The sequence below is a fragment of the Heptranchias perlo genome, chromosome 30, assembly GCF_035084215.1.
Source record: "Heptranchias perlo isolate sHepPer1 chromosome 30, sHepPer1.hap1, whole genome shotgun sequence".
Lineage (NCBI taxonomy): Eukaryota > Metazoa > Chordata > Chondrichthyes > Hexanchiformes > Hexanchidae > Heptranchias > Heptranchias perlo.
This window is the reverse complement of record NC_090354.1, coordinates 30135981-30154760: the sequence shown is the minus strand read 5'-3', so window position 1 is coordinate 30154760 and position 18780 is coordinate 30135981. Positions and strand designations below refer to the sequence as shown.

Below are 18780 nucleotides of genomic sequence, written 5' to 3'. Positions count from 1 at the left end.
TTCAGACTTTTGACCCCGTGTTTGCCAGTGACATACAGTGATATCTGAGCTGTCCCCAGTGTCGTTCAGTGATATCTGATCTTTCCCCAGTGTCGTTCAGTGATATCTGCTCTTTCCCCAGTATCATTCAGTGATATCTGAGCTGTCCCCAGTGTCGTCCAGTGATATCTGATTTTTCCCCAGTGTCGTTCAGTGATATCTGCTCTTTCCCCAGTGTCGTTCAGTGATATCTGCTCTTTCCCCAGTGTCGTTCAGTGATATCTGCTCTTTCCCCAGTGTCGTTCAGTAATACCTGCTCTTTCCCCAGTGCTGTTTAGTGATATCTGATCTTCCCCAGTGTCGTTCAGTGATATCTGATCTGTCCCCAGTGTCGTTCAGTGATATCTGATCTTTCCCCAGTGACATACAGTGATATCTGATCTGTCCCCAGTGTCATCCAGTGATATCTGATCTGTCCCCAGTGTCATCCAGTGATATCCGGTCTGTCCCCAGTGTCATCCAGTGATATCTGATCTGTCTCCAGTGTCATCCAGTGATATTTGATCTGTCTCCAGTGTCGTTCAGTGATATCTGATCTTTCCCCAGTGTCGTCCAGTGATATCTAATCTGTCCCTTGAGTCTGCCAGTGATATGCAGTGGCTGGTAGTGAGCTTGAGGTCAAGGGTCCTGCTGGGTGGGACTCGCTCTGTAAATCCCGGATCTGGTACAAGTTGCCAGTTTTCAATTCTTTCTGTCATTTTCTCATTTTGTGATTTCCATGCAGAATATTGCTTGTTGCAATGTCTGACACGTGTGTACCACTGTTTGGCTTATGTGCACTACTATTTGACCTATGTGCACTACTGCCTGACTAGAGTGCACTACTGTCTAACTTATGTGCACCACTGTTTATACAGTGCACACTACTATCTGATCAATGTGCACAACTGTCTAACACATGTGCAGTGCTGCCTGATCTATTTTCACTACTATATGACCTATGTGCACAACTGTCTGATATATGTGCACTACTGTCTGACATATGTGCACTACTGCTTGACCAACGTGCACTGCTATCTGACAGGTGTGCTTATTGCAATGTCTGACCAATGTGTATTACTCTCTGGCAAGTGTACTGTCTGATCAGGATGTGGTACTACTCACCAGCTTACACTACTGTCTGACCATCGTGTCCTACTGTCTGACTAGTACGCACCAATGTCTGACAGATGCACACTACTGTCTATGTGTATACTAGAGAGTGTGGTGAAAGTGATGGTGGTTACTGTTGTAATTGACCACTGTCTGTCTCTGTTCACAGAGGATGTCCAGTGTTTCGATTCAGATTGCTACTCCCTGGCATTTGGAGTCCCTTCGCTAACCATGTTACTGGCTTTAGGTAAATTTCACTTCTGTCTGAACCTGTGTAGGGTCCTCAGTGGACACAGTGCTGAACATGGATAGCAGGTGGGTCAGAACCTGTCAGTGTTTTGGTGTAGACCGTTCATCAGAACTGGAAATTGGAGGATAAACTGAGATGATCTCTGGTATTATTCCTGCATCCCTTTAAAGTAGTTTGCAAGTCATTCTGCCCTTTAACTTCCTTTGGTGATTGGACTTTGTTGTCTCTTCTTCCCTACCTCTTCCTCTTTTTTCTCTTCCACCCTAAAAGTGGCTTCTTATCTTTCAGTTTTCAGTCCTAACAAAGAGCTACACTGAAATATTAACTTGATGTTGACTGACCTGCTGTGTATCTCTAGCGTTTTCTGTTATAATTTCAGATTTCCCTTTTAGTGTCCGCCCATCGATCATGTTCTGCCCCTGGGGCAGGTCCTAACACAAGTCTCACACGCGAGGTTCTGGAGACACTCACTAGGGAAGAGTAGCTGAGGCAGTTTCCCATTGCCTTCCTCATAGTTTTTATCTTTGGAGTATCTTCTCCAAGGTGGGCTGCAACCAAGGCTATAGAGCCTCACCTACCCTTTACAGTGAGGGGTGGGGGCACCTACATCCATCGGGCCCGAGTACCCGTGCTGGACGCCAACCCAGAATTGAGAGCCAGCGCTCCAGTCTCCGCTCGCCGAGCCTGTCTCAGGTGGGGCCCAATCCCAACCCTTCTGACTCCGAGGTGGGAGCGCTATCACTAAACTCACTCCTCCCTATCGTGTAAGCTTCCCATTTCTATTATCTCTTCGAGCGAAGTCTGGAAACCTGTCAGGGTTAGAGGGTGAATTCTGAGAGCAGTCTCCGAGTATCCCTTATGAATGTCGGCCAACTGGAGTCCCAATACAGTCGGACACTGGGATCTAGCAGCCACAGTTAGCCATTAATTACACGGCTGTTTTGGTCAACTCTGTGCTGAGACCCAGCGAAACCGATCACCGTCTTTGAATTAATGGATCAAAATCCACACAAGTCCTTTCTGTTGCCTGATTACTGTGTGTACACTGTCTTCTCATAGGAATGCATCCCACTTACCAAAGTCCAGAGAGCTTCGGTGCAGGTTAAGAGACAAGGCCTAGGGACGCTCCCATCCTCCCCTCCCCCAAGTGTATGCAGGGGTCCTGCTGGCATTTAACCACTAAAACCCACGTAGCACCGTTAGAGAGCCATTAAAAAAATGTGTTCTTAGGATGTAGGCAATGCTGGCAAGGCAGCATTTCTTGCCCATCCCTAGTTGTCCTGGGGGTAGCATTTGTCTGTACAACTGAGTGGCTTGTTAGTTCAGTTCAAAGTTAAGAGCATTAAGAGTCAATCATATAGTATGGACGAGAGATGGGCTGCAGCTTCCATTTGGGTTTTCGTTGTTATTCCTCCCTGCCACTAGCCCACAAATAGGCTGTTTTATTCAATTTAATTCCATAACTTACCCTGGTGAGGTTTGAACTCACATTCTCCAGGTTGCCAGTCTCCGAACCACTACACCACCGCAGTAGTAATTTAATCACATGGGTTTCCACCCAACCTTTTCATTGGCTGTGTCCTAGTAACAAAATGATAATTTTGGCCCCTCGCCCTCCCATGTATCGATTAGCCATGGAAGCCTGCTGATTGGCTGGTTGACTAATATGACAATAGTAACTCAGGGGGAGATTTTGACTTTGTGCGATAGTGTAAAGCAGGCTGTCGATTCTATACCAGGCAATTCACACTAAGGCACAAAGGCAAAATCCATCCCATAGCATTAAAAAAAAGAAAATGGCCACTGAACCAGGAAGGGAGGGATTGGAAGGGATGACCAATAGCTTGGTTTGAGATGAATTTCCAAAAAGTTTTTGAAGGTAAACAGAGTGTTGGGGAAATGGACAAGTGAGAGTTTATTGAAGGTGGAGAATTGCAGATGAGCGAGGAGAGCATTGCAGTAATCAAGTCTGGAAGTGACAAAGGCACGCGAGAGGGATGGAGATGGACAATGTTGCAGAGGTGGAAATAAACGGATTTAGTGATGGATTGGATGTGGGGTTTTAAGTCTAGCCCAGGGTTGAAACCAGGCACCAAGGTTATGAATGGCCTGGTTCAGCCTGAGACAGATCAAATGTAAAGCTACTATTAAGAAAACAGTACTGGCTGGTCCGTGACAGCAGTGGAATCCACCGTCTCTACAGATGGCTGCTGGTTCATGTACACTGCAGGCACTTGACTGAGGGGGAAATAGGGTAAAGAGTGAGGGGAAATAGGGTAAAGAGTGAGGGGAAATAGGGTAAAGAGTGAGGGGAAATAGGATAGAGAGTGAGGGGAAATAGGATAGAGAGTGAGGGGAAATAGGGTAAAGAATGAGGGGAAATAGGGTAAGGAGTGAGGGGGAATGAGGGTAAAGAGTGAGGGGAAAAAGGATAGAGAGTGAGGGGGCAATAGGGTAAAGAGTGAGGGGGAATGAGGGTAAAGAGTGAGGGGGAGTGAGGGTAAAGAGTGAGGGGCAATAGGGTAAAGAGTGAGGGGAAATAGGGTAAAGAGTGAGGGGAAATAGGATAGAGAGTGAGGGGAAATAGGATAAAGAGTGAGGGGAAATAGGGTAAAGAGTGAGGGGAAATAGGATAAAGAGTGAGGGGAAATAGGATAGAGAGTGAGGGGGCAATAGGGTAAAGAGTGAGGGGAAATAGGGTAAAGAGTGAGGGGAAATAGGATAGAGAGTGAGGGGAAATAGGATAAAGAGTGAGGAGAAATAGGGTAAAGAGTGAGGGGAAATAGGGTAAAGAGTGAGGGGAAATAGGGTAAAGAGTGAGGGGAAATAGGATAAAGAGTGAGGGGAAATAGGATAAAGAGTGAGGGGAAATAGGGTAAAGAGTGAGGGGAAATAGGATAAAGAGTGAGGGGAAATAGGATAGAGAGTGAGGGGGCAATAGGGTAAAGAGTGAGGGGGAATAGGGTAAAGAGTGAGGGGGCAATAGGGTAAAGAGTGAGGGGGAATGAGGGTAAAGAGTGAGGGGGAATAGGGTAAAGAGTGAGGGGAAATAGGGTAAAGAGTGAGGGGAAATAGGGTAAAGAGTGAGGGGGCAATAGGGTAAAGAGTGAGGGGGCAATAGGGTAAAGAGTGAGGGGGAATGAGGGTAAAGAGTGAGGGGGAATAGGGTAAAGAGTGAGGGGAAATAGGGTAAAGAGTGAGGGGAAATAGGGTAAAGAGTGAGGAAAAAATACAGACTTGTGTAATTGGCCTGAGTGACTGAGTGGTGATGAACTCTCCCTGCCTGAGGTAACCTGCCGTGTTTTTCAGTGATCTTTGGACTGGGCACCTCCAGGTACAAGATTTACCCGCCCACTGGGAACCTATTCTGCAAAGTGTTCTGCGCTACAGGGGTAAGTGACAGTCCGTGTGGTGAGTCATAGCTTCCCGACATCAGTGGGCTGTAAAGGCCAATGGAAGAGGGTGCGAATTTTCCAGTTTTAAAGAAAGGTCAATGAATTATTGATACATTTCATAAAATCAAAACCTTCTGTGGGGACTGGATGCTGCAGTGGGTTTGATACTGGCCTTCCATCCCTGGGATCTGGGCTTAATACCAGCCTAAATTGATAGGACGAAAGTCTCCTCTGGCTATAAGGGTCCTAACTGAAGTGAGTGTTGGTGGTCTCCACACAGATCCTAGTGGGCGCGGGCTCCCTGGTTTGGCACTACATCGGCAACTTAAACATTCACTCCCTCCACCATTGGCGCACCGTGGCTGCAGTGTGTACTATCTACAGGATGCACTGCAGCAACTCACCAAGGCTTGTACGACAACACCTCTCCAACCTGTGACCGCCACCATCTAGAAGGACAAAGGGAGTAGGTGCATGGGAACTCCATCACCTCCAGGTTCCTCTCCAAGTCACACACCATCCCCACTTGGACATATATCGCCATTCCTTCATTGTCGCTGGGTTAGAATGCTGGAGTGGCAGACATTTAAAGAAATATTTCAGAATTCTCAATGAATATACATTCCATTGAGAAATAAAAACTCCACGGGAAAAGTGATCTACCCGTGGCTAACTAAAGAAGTTAAGGATTGTACCAGTTTAAAAGAGGCTTATAATGTTGCAAAGAATTGTAATAAGCCTGAGGATTGGGAGAGGTTTAGAAACTAGCAAAGGATGACCAGAAAATTGATAAAAAGGGAGAAAATAGAATATGAGAGTAAACGAGCAAGAAATATAAAAACAGATTGTAAGAACTTCTACAAGTGTGTAAAAAGGAAGAGAGTAGCAAAAGTAAACGTGGGTCCCTTAGAGGCTGAGACAGGAGAAATTATAATGGGGAATCAGGAAATGGCAGAGATGTTAAACAAATATTTTGTATCTGTCCTCACAGTAGAAGACACAAAAAGCATACCAAAAATAATGAGGAACCAAGGGGCAAATGTGAGTGAGGAACTTAAAACGATTAATATCAGTAGAGAAAAAGAACTTGAGAAGTAAATGGGACTAAAAGCCAACAAATCCCCTGGACCTGATGGCCTACATCCTAGGGTTCTAAAAGAGGTGGCTGCAGAGATAGTGGATGCATTGATTGTGATCTTCCAAAATTCCCTAGATTCTAGAATGGTCCCAGTGGATTGAAAGGTAGCAAATGTAACGCTGCTATTCAAGAAGGGAGGGAGAGAGAAAACAGGGAACTACAGGCCAATTAGCCTGACATCAGTCGTCAGGAAAATGCTGGAATCCATTATTAAGGAAGTGGTAACAGGGCACTTAGAAAATCATAATATGATTAGGCAGAGTCAACAAGGTTTTATGAAAGGGAAATCGTGTTTAACAAATTTATTAGAGTTCTTTGAGGATGTAACTAGCAGGGTAGATAAAAGGGAACCAGTGGATGTCGTATATTTGGATTTCCAAAAGGCATTCAATAAGGTGCCACATAAAAAGTTGCTATGCAAGATAAGGTCTCATGGGATTGGGGGTAATATATAGAATGGATAGAGGATTGGTTAATGGACAAAAAACAGAGAGTAGGGATGAACGGATCATTTTCAGGTTGGCAGGCTGTAACTAGTGGGGTACCGTGAGGATCAGTGCTTGGGCCTCAATTTACAATCGATATTAATGACTGAGATGAACGGAACGAGTGTAATGTATCCAAGTTTGCTGATGATACAATATTAGGTGGGAAAGTAAGCTGTGAGGAGGACACAGAATCTGCAAAGGGATATAGACAGGTTTAGTGAGTGGGCAAGAAGGTGGCAGATGGAGCATAATGTGGGGAATTGTGAGGTTATTCACTTTGGTAGGAAGAATAGAAAAACAGGATATTTTTTAAATGGTGAGAAACTATTAAATGTTGGTGTTCATAGAGACTTGGGTGTCCTGGTACAAGAAAGTTAGCATGCAGGTACAGCAAGCATTTAGGAAGGCAAATGGCATGGTGGCCTTTATTGAAAGGGGGTTGGAGCACAAGAGTAAGGAAGTCTTGCTACAACTGTACAGGGCTTTGGTGAGACCACACCTGGAATACTGTGCACAGTTTTGGTCTCCTTATCTAAGGAAGGATATACTTGCCTTAGAGGGGGTGCAACAAAGGTTCACTCGATTGATTCCTGAGATGAGAGGGTTGTCCTATGAGGAGATATTGATTAAAATGGGCCTATAATCTCTGGAGTTTAGAAGAATGAGAGGTGATCTCATTGAAACATATAAGATTCTGAGGGGGCTTGACAGGGTAGATGCTGAGAGGTTGTTTCCCCTGGCTGGAGAGTCTAGAACTAGGGGGCATAGTCTCAGGAAAGGGGTCGGCCATTTAAGTTTGAGTTAAGGAGCAATTTCTTCACTCAGAGGGCTGTGAATCTTTGGAATTCTCTACCCCAGAGGGCTGTGGATGCTGAGTCGTTGAATACATTCAAGGCTGAGATAAATAGATTTTTGGGGTCTAGGGGAATCAAGGAATATGGGGATTGGGCGAGAAAGTGGAGTTGAGGTTGAAGATCAGCCATGAACTTATTGGATGGTGGAGCAGGCTTGAGGGGCTGTATGGCCTACTTCTGCTCCTATTTCTTATGTTCTTAACTCCCTACCTAACAGCACTGTGAGAGAACCTTCACCAAACGGATTACAGCGGTTCAAGAAGGCCCACAACCACCTACTCAAGGGCAACTAGATATGGGCAATAAATGCTTGCCTTGCCAGCAATGCCCACATCCGAAGAATGAATAAAAAAATACCTCACTCAGAGAAGCTATAGTGGGGAAGGTTTCTTGTATGTGTCATGTGTAACCAAATTATAAACCTGTTTACAAAAGAGTTTTATAATTTCAAGGTAAACACAAAGCACAGAGGAAATGCTCCCCTAGGATTGCATGTGTGGGTGATGAAAATTATCATATAGATAAAGTAGGAGGCACTGTTCTGAGGATGGGACTGAGGCATATTGATGGGACAGTGTAGAGGGAGCTTTACTCTGTATCTAACCCGTGCTGTACCTGCCCTGGGAGTGTTTGATGGGACAGTGTAGAGGGAGCTTTACTCTGTATCTAACCCGTGCTGTACCTGCCCTGGGAGTGTTTGATGGGACAGTGTAGAGGGAGCTTTACTCTGTATCTAACCCGTGCTGTACCTGCCCTGGGAGTGTTTGATGGGACAGTGTAGAGGGAGCTTTACTCTGTATCTAACCCGTGCTGTACCTGCCCTGGGACTGTTTGATGGGACAGTGTAGAGGGAGCTTTACTCTGTATCTAACCCGTGCTGTACCTGCTCTGGGACTGTTTGATGGGACAGTGTAGAGGGAGCTTTACTCTGTATCTAACCCGTGCTGTATCTGCCCTGGGAGTGTTTGATGGGACAGTGTAGAGGGAGCTTTACTCTGTATCTAACCCGTGCTGTACCTGCCCTGGGAGTGTTTGATGGGACCATGTAGAGGGAGCTTTACTCTGTATCTAACCCGTGCTGTACCTGCCCTGGGAGTGTTTGATGGGTCACTGTAGAGGGAGCTTTACTTTGTATCTACAAAATTTGACATGGAGCCACATAAGGAGATATTAGGACAGGTGGCTTGGTCAAAGAGGTAGGTTTTAAGGAGCGTCTTAAAGGAGGAGAGAGACGTAGAAAGGTGGAGAGGTTTAGGGAAAGAATTCCAGAGCTTAGGGCCTAGGCAGCTGAAGGCACTCTCTTGGCCGCCCCCCCATCTTCCAAAACTCTGCTGCCCGTATCCTAATTCACAGCAATCCGGTTCACCCATCACCCCTGTGCTCGTTGACCTACCTTGGCTACTGGTCTAGCAATGCTTCGATTTTAAAATTCCCATCTGTAAGCTCCTCCAGCCCTGCAACCCTCCAAGATGCGTACCCCGATTTTCTTTGCTCTCTAAACCTCGCCACCTCTCTACCTCTCTCTCCTGTAAGACGCTCCTTAAAACCTACCTCTTGGTCACCTGTCCTAATATCTCCTTATGTGGCTCGGTGTCAAATTTTGTTTGATAATCACTCCTGTGAAGCTTCTTGGGGCGTTTTACTATGTTAAAGGCGCTATATAAATGCAAGTTGTTGTTGAGGTATCTAGCCCCTAGGCGCATTAGCTGACCACGTTCCATTCCCACCACGACTGATGAGCACAAAAAACGTTTTGATAAGTACGGTGTGAACCATTCACGTTATATCACTGAATGGATGAGGTGACAAGCGCCTAGTCTGACAGCCAACAGGCTTGGGAATGAGTTACAGTCCGTGCTGTGTCCCACACGACTGAATGGATTAACGGTGTCCTGTTTGTGTTGGGCAGAGTGCCATCAAAAACAAGGTCAAGTGGTGCGTGAGTAAGAAGAAGGACACAGCAAAGGAACATTGGCTGGACTGGGCTGACCAGAAGTACGAGGTAGGCACCTCTCCGTAATGCCTGCTGCCACGTCAGTACCACACGCTGGATTGGATGGAATGAAAGGCCCTGAGATTCCTGGCTCCAAATAGGCAAATTGGATGATTTCTGCTGGGGGGTGGTGGGGTGGGGGTCGTGGGGGGTTGTGGCACCAATTTGGGTTGAAACACTGTTCTGCTAGGATTCTGCCCCATTTGCAGCGGCCCTTTAAATTCCGCTAGTCACCATGGTAACTCTTTGCCATTAACCAACCTTTGTTTCCCAGTTATTTTGTTAGTTTTCTGCCCTGATATCTCCCTCCGGACCCCACAAGGAAAGTTTAGGCCTCCCCTGACTCGCCCCTGCCTCCCGAAAGTGGGACCACTGTGAGACGGCCTGCAAAGTCACTACCGCCACTACCTGGTGTCACAGGCGGCCACAGGGCTGCACGATTTCTCTCCGCTTCACACTAACTTCCCAGCGGCAGTGCGATTGAAATGAGGTCCGGGGGGTTAAGATAGCCCGGGCCTCATTTCTGGAGCAGCAGGAGTTAAAATCGGGGCCAGTCTTTCTCCTCCATTGTTAAAGACAGCCTGCACTGGCATTACTGCAATACACATAGGAATTAGGAGTGTTCAGGAGCCCACTGTCGTCTATCTGTCCTATCCCAGAGTTTAAGAAGTATTTTACGATGCCTCTCACACCCCTCCATCAAATCTTTCTCCAGGTACTGAGCCGACTCCCTCTTTAAGATGTCAGCTGTGGCTCAGTGGTCGCACTCTTGCCTCTGAGTCTGAAGGTTGTGGGTTCAAGCCCCACTCCAGAACTTGGTTGACACTTTTGTGCAGTACTGAGGGAATGCTGCACTCTCAGAGGAACTGTTTCTTGGATGAGATGTTAAATGAAGACCCTGTCTGCCCTCTCAGGTGGACGTCAAAGATCCCACAGCACTATTTTGAAGAAGAGCAGGGGAGTTCTCCCCGGTGTTCTGGCCAACATTTATCCCTCAACCTACATCACTAAAACAGATTATTTGGTCATTATCACGTTGCTGTTTGTGGGATCTTGCTGTGCGCAAATTGGCTGCTGCGTTTCCCTGGTTCCCCCACCAGAATTAATAGTTTCTCCATATCTACCCTATCGAATCCTTTTAACTTTTTAAACACCTCAATCAGATCACCCCCTCAATCATTGTCTAGAGTCCCAATGGAGAGGCAGCCATTCGGGAAAGACAAAATAACTCCTGAGAGAGATGAGGACCCAACACTGGCTGGGTTTACACTGAAGAATGGGTTCGTCGAGGTTTGGACCTCACTTATTTTCTCACACACCACTACTCGACTGAGGGAGTGAAAAGGTGACAGGAATCCAAACATCGGCCCCTCCTGCTGGTGAAACAGTCGCAGGAAGATGTGTAAAAGAGGCACCAGTAAACCCATAACATATAGAACGTTGTTCACACTGTCTTAAGAACGCGCCGTGGCCCCGCTCCGATTACCCGACAGAGGTCAGCTGGTAACATTGACTTCCAAGTCTTGTATTTGTTACTCTTCCTTCTCTGTGTTCCAGCGAGAGATCATCAATGATGCAAAGCGACTGTACAGCGTCTTGGCGTTATACCCGCTGCTGCCGATGTACTGGGCGCTCTATGAGCAGCAGGGGTCACGCTGGACCCTTCAGGCCCAGGAGATGGACAGGAACGTGGGATCCATCAGACTGAAACCCGACCAGCTGCAGGTACAGCCCTCCAACACAGATCATCCAGGGGGTGACAGGGCTCAGTCAGAGGGCTGGCTCAACTGATACCAGAAACAGGAAGGATATTTACTCAATGCTCAGGATGGTGACAGTGTGCTGGGCCCTAATACTCAAGGGATCTTCTCGCACACACTGGACACGCTCTGAGGGTATAGGTCGGACAGTGGCACATACATCAGCATTTACATGGATACAGGGGGAGGGACGAGGCAACGGGGAGAGTGGGGCAGTGGGATTAGTTTTAGATTGCTCTAAATCCCTGAACCCCACAATCACAGGGAGAGGGACATGAACCCCACAATGACAGGGTGAATAACATGAACCCCAAAATGACAGGGAGAGGGACATGAACCCCACAATGACAGGGAGAGGGACATGAACCCCACAATGACAGGGTGAATAACATGAACCCCAAAATGACAGGGAGAGGGACATGAACCCCACAATGACAGGGTGAATAACATGAACCCCACAATGACAGGGAGAGGGACATGAACCCCACAATGACAGGGAGAGGGACATGAACCTTACAATGACAGGGAGAGGGACATGAACCCCACAATGACAGGGAGAGGGACATGAACCCCACAATGACAGGGAGAGGGACATGAACCCTACAATGACAGGGAGAGGGACATGAACCCCATAATGACAGGGAGAGGGATATGAAGCTCTCAGTCAGAGGGAGAGGGACATGAACCCCATAATTATGAAGGACAGATCCAGATACCCCACAGTCAGCAGGGATATTATTCTAACTTGTGTCCTTGCCTTTACTAAAAAGATTCTAATCTGTTCCAGAGTCTGAATGTTTTATTCATCCTGATCCTGTTGCCGTTGTTTGAAGGGATCATCTATCCGCAGTTTGAGAAGAGAAACCTGCTGATTCAGTAAGAGCCGCCCATCTGTGCTTTATCCTCTGCACCTCACCTCACCCAGCCCATCGAAATATCTCAGACCAATCTCCAGCCCTTGCATTCATATCAAGTATTCATATCATATCTCAGTCTCAATTGACACGAGGGCTCCAGGGTTCTTTTGGAATCTCAGTTGTTGTCAAGTGAACCTTAACATGGGGCCATGTGTTGTCAGTGGGCAATGGTGAGAATCCACCATTTATAATGGGTCCCTAGGTGAGACTCCCTCTTTAACAGGGGTCCTGATGGTGAGACTCCCTCTTTAACAGGGGTCCTGATGGTGAGACTCCCTCTTTAACAGGGGTCCTGATGGTCACGGGAATTATCTGTAAACCACCCCAAACCCCTCGATTAAATTCCAGCCTGTAACTCACTCCAGGGTATCTGTTATTCTATATATAAACCCCCCGAACCCCTCGATTAGATTCCAATCTGTAACTCACTCCAGGGTACCTGTTATTCTATATATAAACCCCCCGAACCCCTCGATTAGATTCCAGTCTGTAACTCACTCCAGGGTATCTGTTATTCTATATATAAACCCCCCGAACCCCTCGATTAGATTCCAGCCTGTAACTCACTCCAGGGTATCTGTTATTCTATATATAAACCCCCCGAACCCCTCGATTAGATTCCAGTCTGTAACTCACTCCCGGGTACCTGTTATTCTATATATAAACCCCCCCCGAACCCCTCGATTAGATTCCAGTCTGTAACTCACTCCCGGGTACCTGTTATTCTATATATAAACCCCCCCGAACCCCTCGATTAGATTCCAGCCTGTAACTCACTCCCGGGTATCTGTTATTCTATATATAAACCCCCCGAACCCCTCGATTAGATTCCAGTCTGTAACTCACTCCCGGGTATCTGTTATTCTATATATAAACCCCCCCGAACCCCTCGATTAGATTCCAGTCTGTAACTCACTCCCGGGTATCTGTTATTCTATATATAAACCCCCCGAACCCCTCGATTAGATTCCAGCCTGTAACTCACTCCAGGGTATCTGTTATTCTATATATAAACCACTCTCTCTCTTTCTGGGCCTGATATTATATTCTCGCTCCGCTAACCTCTCTCTCCCTGCCAACCTACAGGCCGGTCACACGGATGACTGTCGGGTTGGTGGGAGCCGCTGTCTCGTTCTGTATCACTGGGATTGTCCAGCTGCAGATTCAGGTGAGACAACCCTTGACTCGGTGGGAAGCTGCAGTTTGCTTTCTCAGCTTTCAGTTCATTATTTGTTCACGTTGGAGAGATGCTTTACACAGTGCTAGATTTTATTGCTGAATGAGGAGGGTAGAGTCTGCAGATTGTAATTCTGTTTAACTGAAACTACATTTAGCCCTGAACCTTAAATCCAAGTGTGAGAGACATATCTAACCCGTACTGTACCTGCCCTGGGAGTGTTTGATGGGACAGTGTGGAGGAAGCTTTACTCTGTATCTAACCCTTGCTGTACCTGCCCTGGGAGTGTTTGATGGTACAGTGTAGAGGGAACTTTACTCTGTATCTAACTCATGCTGTACCTGCCCTGGGAGTGTTTGAGTGTTTGATGGGATAGTGTAGAGGGAGCTTTACTCTGTATCAAACCCGTACTGTACCTGCCCTGGGACAGTTTGATGGGACAGTGTAGAGGGAGCTTTACTCTGTATCAAACCCGTACTGTACCTGCCCTGGGAGTGTTTGATGGGACAGTGTAGAGGGAGCTTTACTCTGTATCAAACCCGTACTGTACCTGCCCTGGGAGTGTTTGATGGGACAGTGTAGAGGGAGCTTTACTCTGTATCAAACCCGTACTGTACCTGCCCTGGGAGTGTTTGATGGGACAGTGTAGAGGGAGCTTTACTCTGTATCTAACCCGTACTGTACCTGCCCTGGGAGTGTTTGATGGGACAGTGTAGAGGGAGCTTTACTCTGTATCTAACCCGTACTGTACCTGCCCCGGGAGTGTTTGATGGGACAGTGTAGAGGGAGCTTTACTCTGTATCTAACCCGTACTGTACCTGCCCCGGGAGTGTTTGATGGGACAGTGTAGAGGGAGCTTTACTCTGTATCTAACCCGTACTGTACCTGCCCTGGGAGTGTTTGATGGGACAGTGTAGAGGGAGCTTTACTCTGTATCTAATCTGTGCTGTAGCTGCCCTGGAAGCGTTTGATGGGACAGTGTAGAGGGAGCTTTACTCTGTATCTAATCTGTGCTGTAGCTGCCCTGGAAGCGTTTGATGGGACAGTGTAGAGGGAGATTTACTCTGTATCTAATCTGTGCTGTACATGTCCTGCGATTGTTTAAAGCTGAGCCTGGGTGCCTCAAATGGGAAATACTCCAATCCCTACTGACATCCCTCACTTTGATGAGCACAATGTTTAATGATAAAGAGCTGGAGCATTAATTAGAACTCAGCATGCCAATGGAGCAGCCAATCCCACGTTTTTGGGAGATATCGATTTACATGCTTATTCCGGAGGGAAAGGGTGGGGAGAGTCCAGTCTCTGTGCTGGAAGCGTGCCTACCCCCCTCAATCATAGAGCAACATTAGTGTCAGGCACAACAGCAGAGGGCCAGGCCGTTCCCAGCTGCAGTTCCAAGTTCGCAGTGAGGGGAGTGATTAAAGGTGGATAAAACTGGGTACCTCTCAGCAGGCAGGGTTGAAAGTTTATATTCTTCTGGATATGCTGGTGTTTGACGAGGACTTTTGTTCAAAGAATTGGCAGGTTATGCCTCAGCCGAGCGATGTGACTGAATTTAAAATATTTAACGGAGCTCCTTGCCAATATAGTTTCGACTTCTTGGAGAACCAGGTTGTAATGGATCCGCAAACGGTAAGAATAGACTCTCTCGCTGCTTCTTATTCAATTATTTAAGGTATTTGGCAGGGGGGAGATGAGAAGAAGTTTTTTTATGCAGCGAATTGTCATGATCTGGAATGCACTGCCTGAAAGGGAATTGGATAATTACTCGAAAAGGAAAAACATGCAGGGCTGCGGGGAAAGAGCAGGGGAGTGGGACTGATTGGACAGCTCTTTCAAAGAGCTGGAACAGGCACGATGGGCTGAATGGCCTCCTCCTGTGCTGCAGGATTCTGCACTTAAGGGATTGATTCACTTGTGTCACTCACAAAGGATGAGAAAGGCCCAACAGTAATAGACTGGCTGTATCTCAGTGAGCCCCGCCCACGCCTGTCACTCAAACCCACCTCTCCCAGTTGTGTGAGTTTGATTGGCTGCAAAGCTATGCATTGGTTGGGTGTTATTAAATAAAGTGGATTTATTTTTCGTGTTGTGCAATCTGTGACCCCTTCCTTCACAGCTTGGGCTACACAATGACAGTTTAAATAGTTATGATAATGGGCAAGGTGAGAAGTAACACTATGTTTAAAGAAAGAACTTCCATTTATATAGCACCATTCACGACCTCAAGACGTCCCAAAGTACTTTACAACCAATGAAGTACTTTTTAAAGGGTAGTCGCTATTGTAATGTACGAGATAGGCAGCCGATTTGCGCACAGCAAGATCCCACAAACAGCAATGTGATAATGCAAACATACTAAATTGACGGGCTGGAAAAGACCAGCTGGTCCATCAAGCCTGTCCCACACCACGATGGCCAGAGCATCATAACTAAACACTTTTTCCCTCCCCTGACCTCCCCTCCTCACGCCCACCCCCACAGACCCTCCCCTGACCTCCCCTTCACCCATCCCTGTAGCCCCTCCCCCGACCTCCCCCTCACCCCATCCGCAGACTCACCCACGACGTCCCCCCCACACCCAACCCTGCAGACCCTTCCCCGACCTTACCCTCACCCACCCGCAGACCCTCCCCCGACCTCCCCCTCACCCCTCCCCGTAGACCCTTCCCCGATGTCCCCCCTAATACCCGCCCCCGCAGCCCCTCCCCGACCTCCCCCACACCCATCCCTGTGGCCCCTCCCCGACCTCCCCCTCACTCCCCCACAGACCCTCCTCCGACACCCCACCATCTTTTTGTCGCTCAACCTCTTTCAGTATTGTTCCCTGCAAATGATACGTGTATTCTGTGTTGGCCCTGACAAAATGCATGACACTACATTTATATAAATTAAATGCCATTTGCCAGTGTGTGGCCCACTCCCCGAGCACATTGAGATCTTAACCCTTGCACAGATTTTGGTGTCATTTACAAACATACTGACCATATTCCCAACACCGCTGTCCAGGTCATTAATAAAGACCGTGAAGAGTAGCGGGCCCAGGACCGATCCCTGGGGGACACCGCGAGTAACATGTCTCCAGTCTGAACCACATCCGTTAACCACTACTTTTTGGCTGTGGGATTGGAGCCAATTCCTGATCCAACTTGTCAAATTTTTACTGATACCACAAGATTCTATCTCGTGAAGTAACCAAGTGTGAGGCACCTCGTCAAAGACTTCCTGAAAGTCCAGGTAGACAAAGTCCACCGGATTACCCTCATCCACCACCCTGGTGACTTCCTCAAAAAACTCTATCAAATTTGTTAGGCATGACTGATTTTTTCAAAAGTCAGTTCTAATGGCCCCTTCCCTTTCCCAGTGATCATAGAGGGCGTCTCTTACAATCCCTTCTAGCATTTTTCCTATAATTGATATCCAGATAATGACCAGATAATCTCTTTTAGTGATGTTGGTTGAGTAATAAATATTGGCCAGGACACCGGGGAAAACTCCCCTGCTCTTTTTGGAATATTGCCATGGGATCTTTTACGTCCACCTAAAAGGGCAGACGGGGCCTCGGTTTAATGTCTCATCCGAAAGATGGTAACTCCGACAGTGTAGCACTCCCTCAGTACTGCACTGGGAGTGTCAGCCTGGATTATGTGCTGCAGTCTCTGGAGTGGGACTTGAACCCACGACCTTCTGACTCAGAGGCTGACCCAAAAGGATTCTCTTCCTTAAGGGTGGGATTCTCCTCCGCCATCCTGCCTGAAATCGGGTGAGATAGCGGTGGATAATGTTGGAAAATAGGGTTGACAACTCTAGTTGGACATATTGCTGGAGTTTTCATCACATGACCTTCGACCTCCAACCAACCCGCCCCACCCTCCCACCATTGGTCTCTGCACAAGTCCATCCTGATGGCGCGCTGCCTTCTCACACTGACTGGCTCTTCATTACCTGATTAGATGATTCTTGGCCGTCAGTCAAACAGCCTATTTTCCCATCTGTAATATTTTTATAACTAATAAATAAGTGTTCAAATAAAATGAAAAAAACACACAATTATTATAATGCCCCGTTGATGTTTCTCCCCAGTGTTGCTCGCAACAGTGTCCTGGAGATTAATCTTCAATTCCTGGAGAATCCAGGACAATCCTGGAAGGTTGGCAACCCTATTGGTGAGGCGGGGTGCGGCCCAGGTCCCTGGTGGATTCTCCTTCTTTCCACCCACTTACCGCAGCATCTTGGGGCTACCATCTGTAAGGTAGCTGTAGGCCTTGGGAAGTGGGGATTAAGTTCCTGAATCCCCCCCAGTGGGGAGGAGTGGGCTTTGTAACGGCCCCCTGTCCCCGCAGGGCTCCTGAGACTTACCAGCTGAAGGCCTTGATCTTGATGGAGGCCTTCGGTGGGTCTTCATTTGCGAGCTTCGGGCTGCTTCAGCTCCTTTAAGGTCCTTTGCTGGATCTTCTTGTGCTGCCGTACCATCGGGATTCTCTGCCTTAGCACTGGCGGGCTCCCTCTCGATGGTGGGATTCTCACTGGGGCGCTCTCCGTGCATCACTTAATGAGCCCTGACCCTGGACAATGGGTTGGGGCCGGGGCAGGTATGGAGAGACGGGTAGAGGTCCTTCTTGGCCTGAACTCTGCCCCGAAGAGGGGAATCACCCCCCCCCCCCCCCAAAAAACTGTCTGCAGTCTTCACTCACGGCCTTACCCTCTCCAAGCCCATTGCTCAATCTGTTGGAGAACAAACAACTTTACCTGTAACACACGCTGCTCTACAACATAATGCCTCGAACAGAAAGAAAATAGCAATGTACAATCTTTAATAATCTCGCAACTTTTGAACTGGGGATCAGAAGTGTCCAACAGTGCAGTGAACCAACAGCACCACCCTCTAGTGGTCGCTGTGACTTGTCTATTACTAAATTACATAGAATTACATTGAATTTTACAGCATAGAAACAGGCCATTCGGCCCATGCCGGTGTTTATGCTCCCACCCTACTTCATCTCACCCTATCAACATACCCTTCTATTTCTTTCTCCCTCATGTGTTTATCTAGCTTCCCCTTAAAACATCTGTTATTCGCCTCAACTACTCCATGTGGTAGCAAGTTCCACATTCTCACCACTCTCTGGGTAAAGAAGTTTCTCCTGAATTCCTTATTGGATTTATTAATCACTATCTTATATTTATGACCCCTAGTTTTGGTCTCCCCCACAACTGCAAACATCTTCTCTAAATCTACCCTATCAAATCCCTTCATCATTTTAAAGACCTCTGGGTCACCTCCCAGCCTTCTCTTGTCGAGAGAAAAGAGCCCCAGACTGTTCAGTCTAAAAGTGATTGGATAACCTGAGAAATGTAAGCAGGAAATGATGCAAGCAGAAGGTAAAGGAAGAAAGCAAGATGGTTTCTGCGAGATTTCAAAACGCACACTGTATTCACTCAGACCTATGGTCGCCAACTTAAGCCAAGGCTAAGACTGACAGGAGGCAGGACGGGGGTGGGGAAGGGTGTCGGGTGGGGGGTGGGGTGGGGTGGGATAAGATCCTTCAATGGCCGATGTCTGCACACCTAAGTAAGTAGCAAAATGACCTTCTGTTTAAAAAAAATAGTGTCTGGTCTACAGTTTAGAATGTTTTAGACAGCCTGTTCCAAAACTAGAGAGTTGGGGGCTCTG

At 47.4% G+C, this 18780-nt stretch overlaps 1 protein-coding gene across 1 annotated transcript in view; it reads left to right on the top strand.

Moving 5' to 3' along the window:
- Positions 1-18780, top strand: part of LOC137300081 (solute carrier family 15 member 2-like) — a 147632-nt gene that overhangs the window by 65284 nt on the left and 63568 nt on the right. The window contains exons 9-15 of the mRNA XM_067969176.1: positions 1301-1378; positions 4691-4773; positions 9166-9258; positions 10807-10974; positions 11797-11885; positions 13013-13094; positions 14622-14738. Of these exons, the coding sequence (XP_067825277.1) occupies positions 1301-1378; positions 4691-4773; positions 9166-9258; positions 10807-10974; positions 11797-11885; positions 13013-13094; positions 14622-14738 (710 nt within the window). The remainder of the gene's footprint in view (positions 1-1300; positions 1379-4690; positions 4774-9165; positions 9259-10806; positions 10975-11796; positions 11886-13012; positions 13095-14621; positions 14739-18780) is intronic.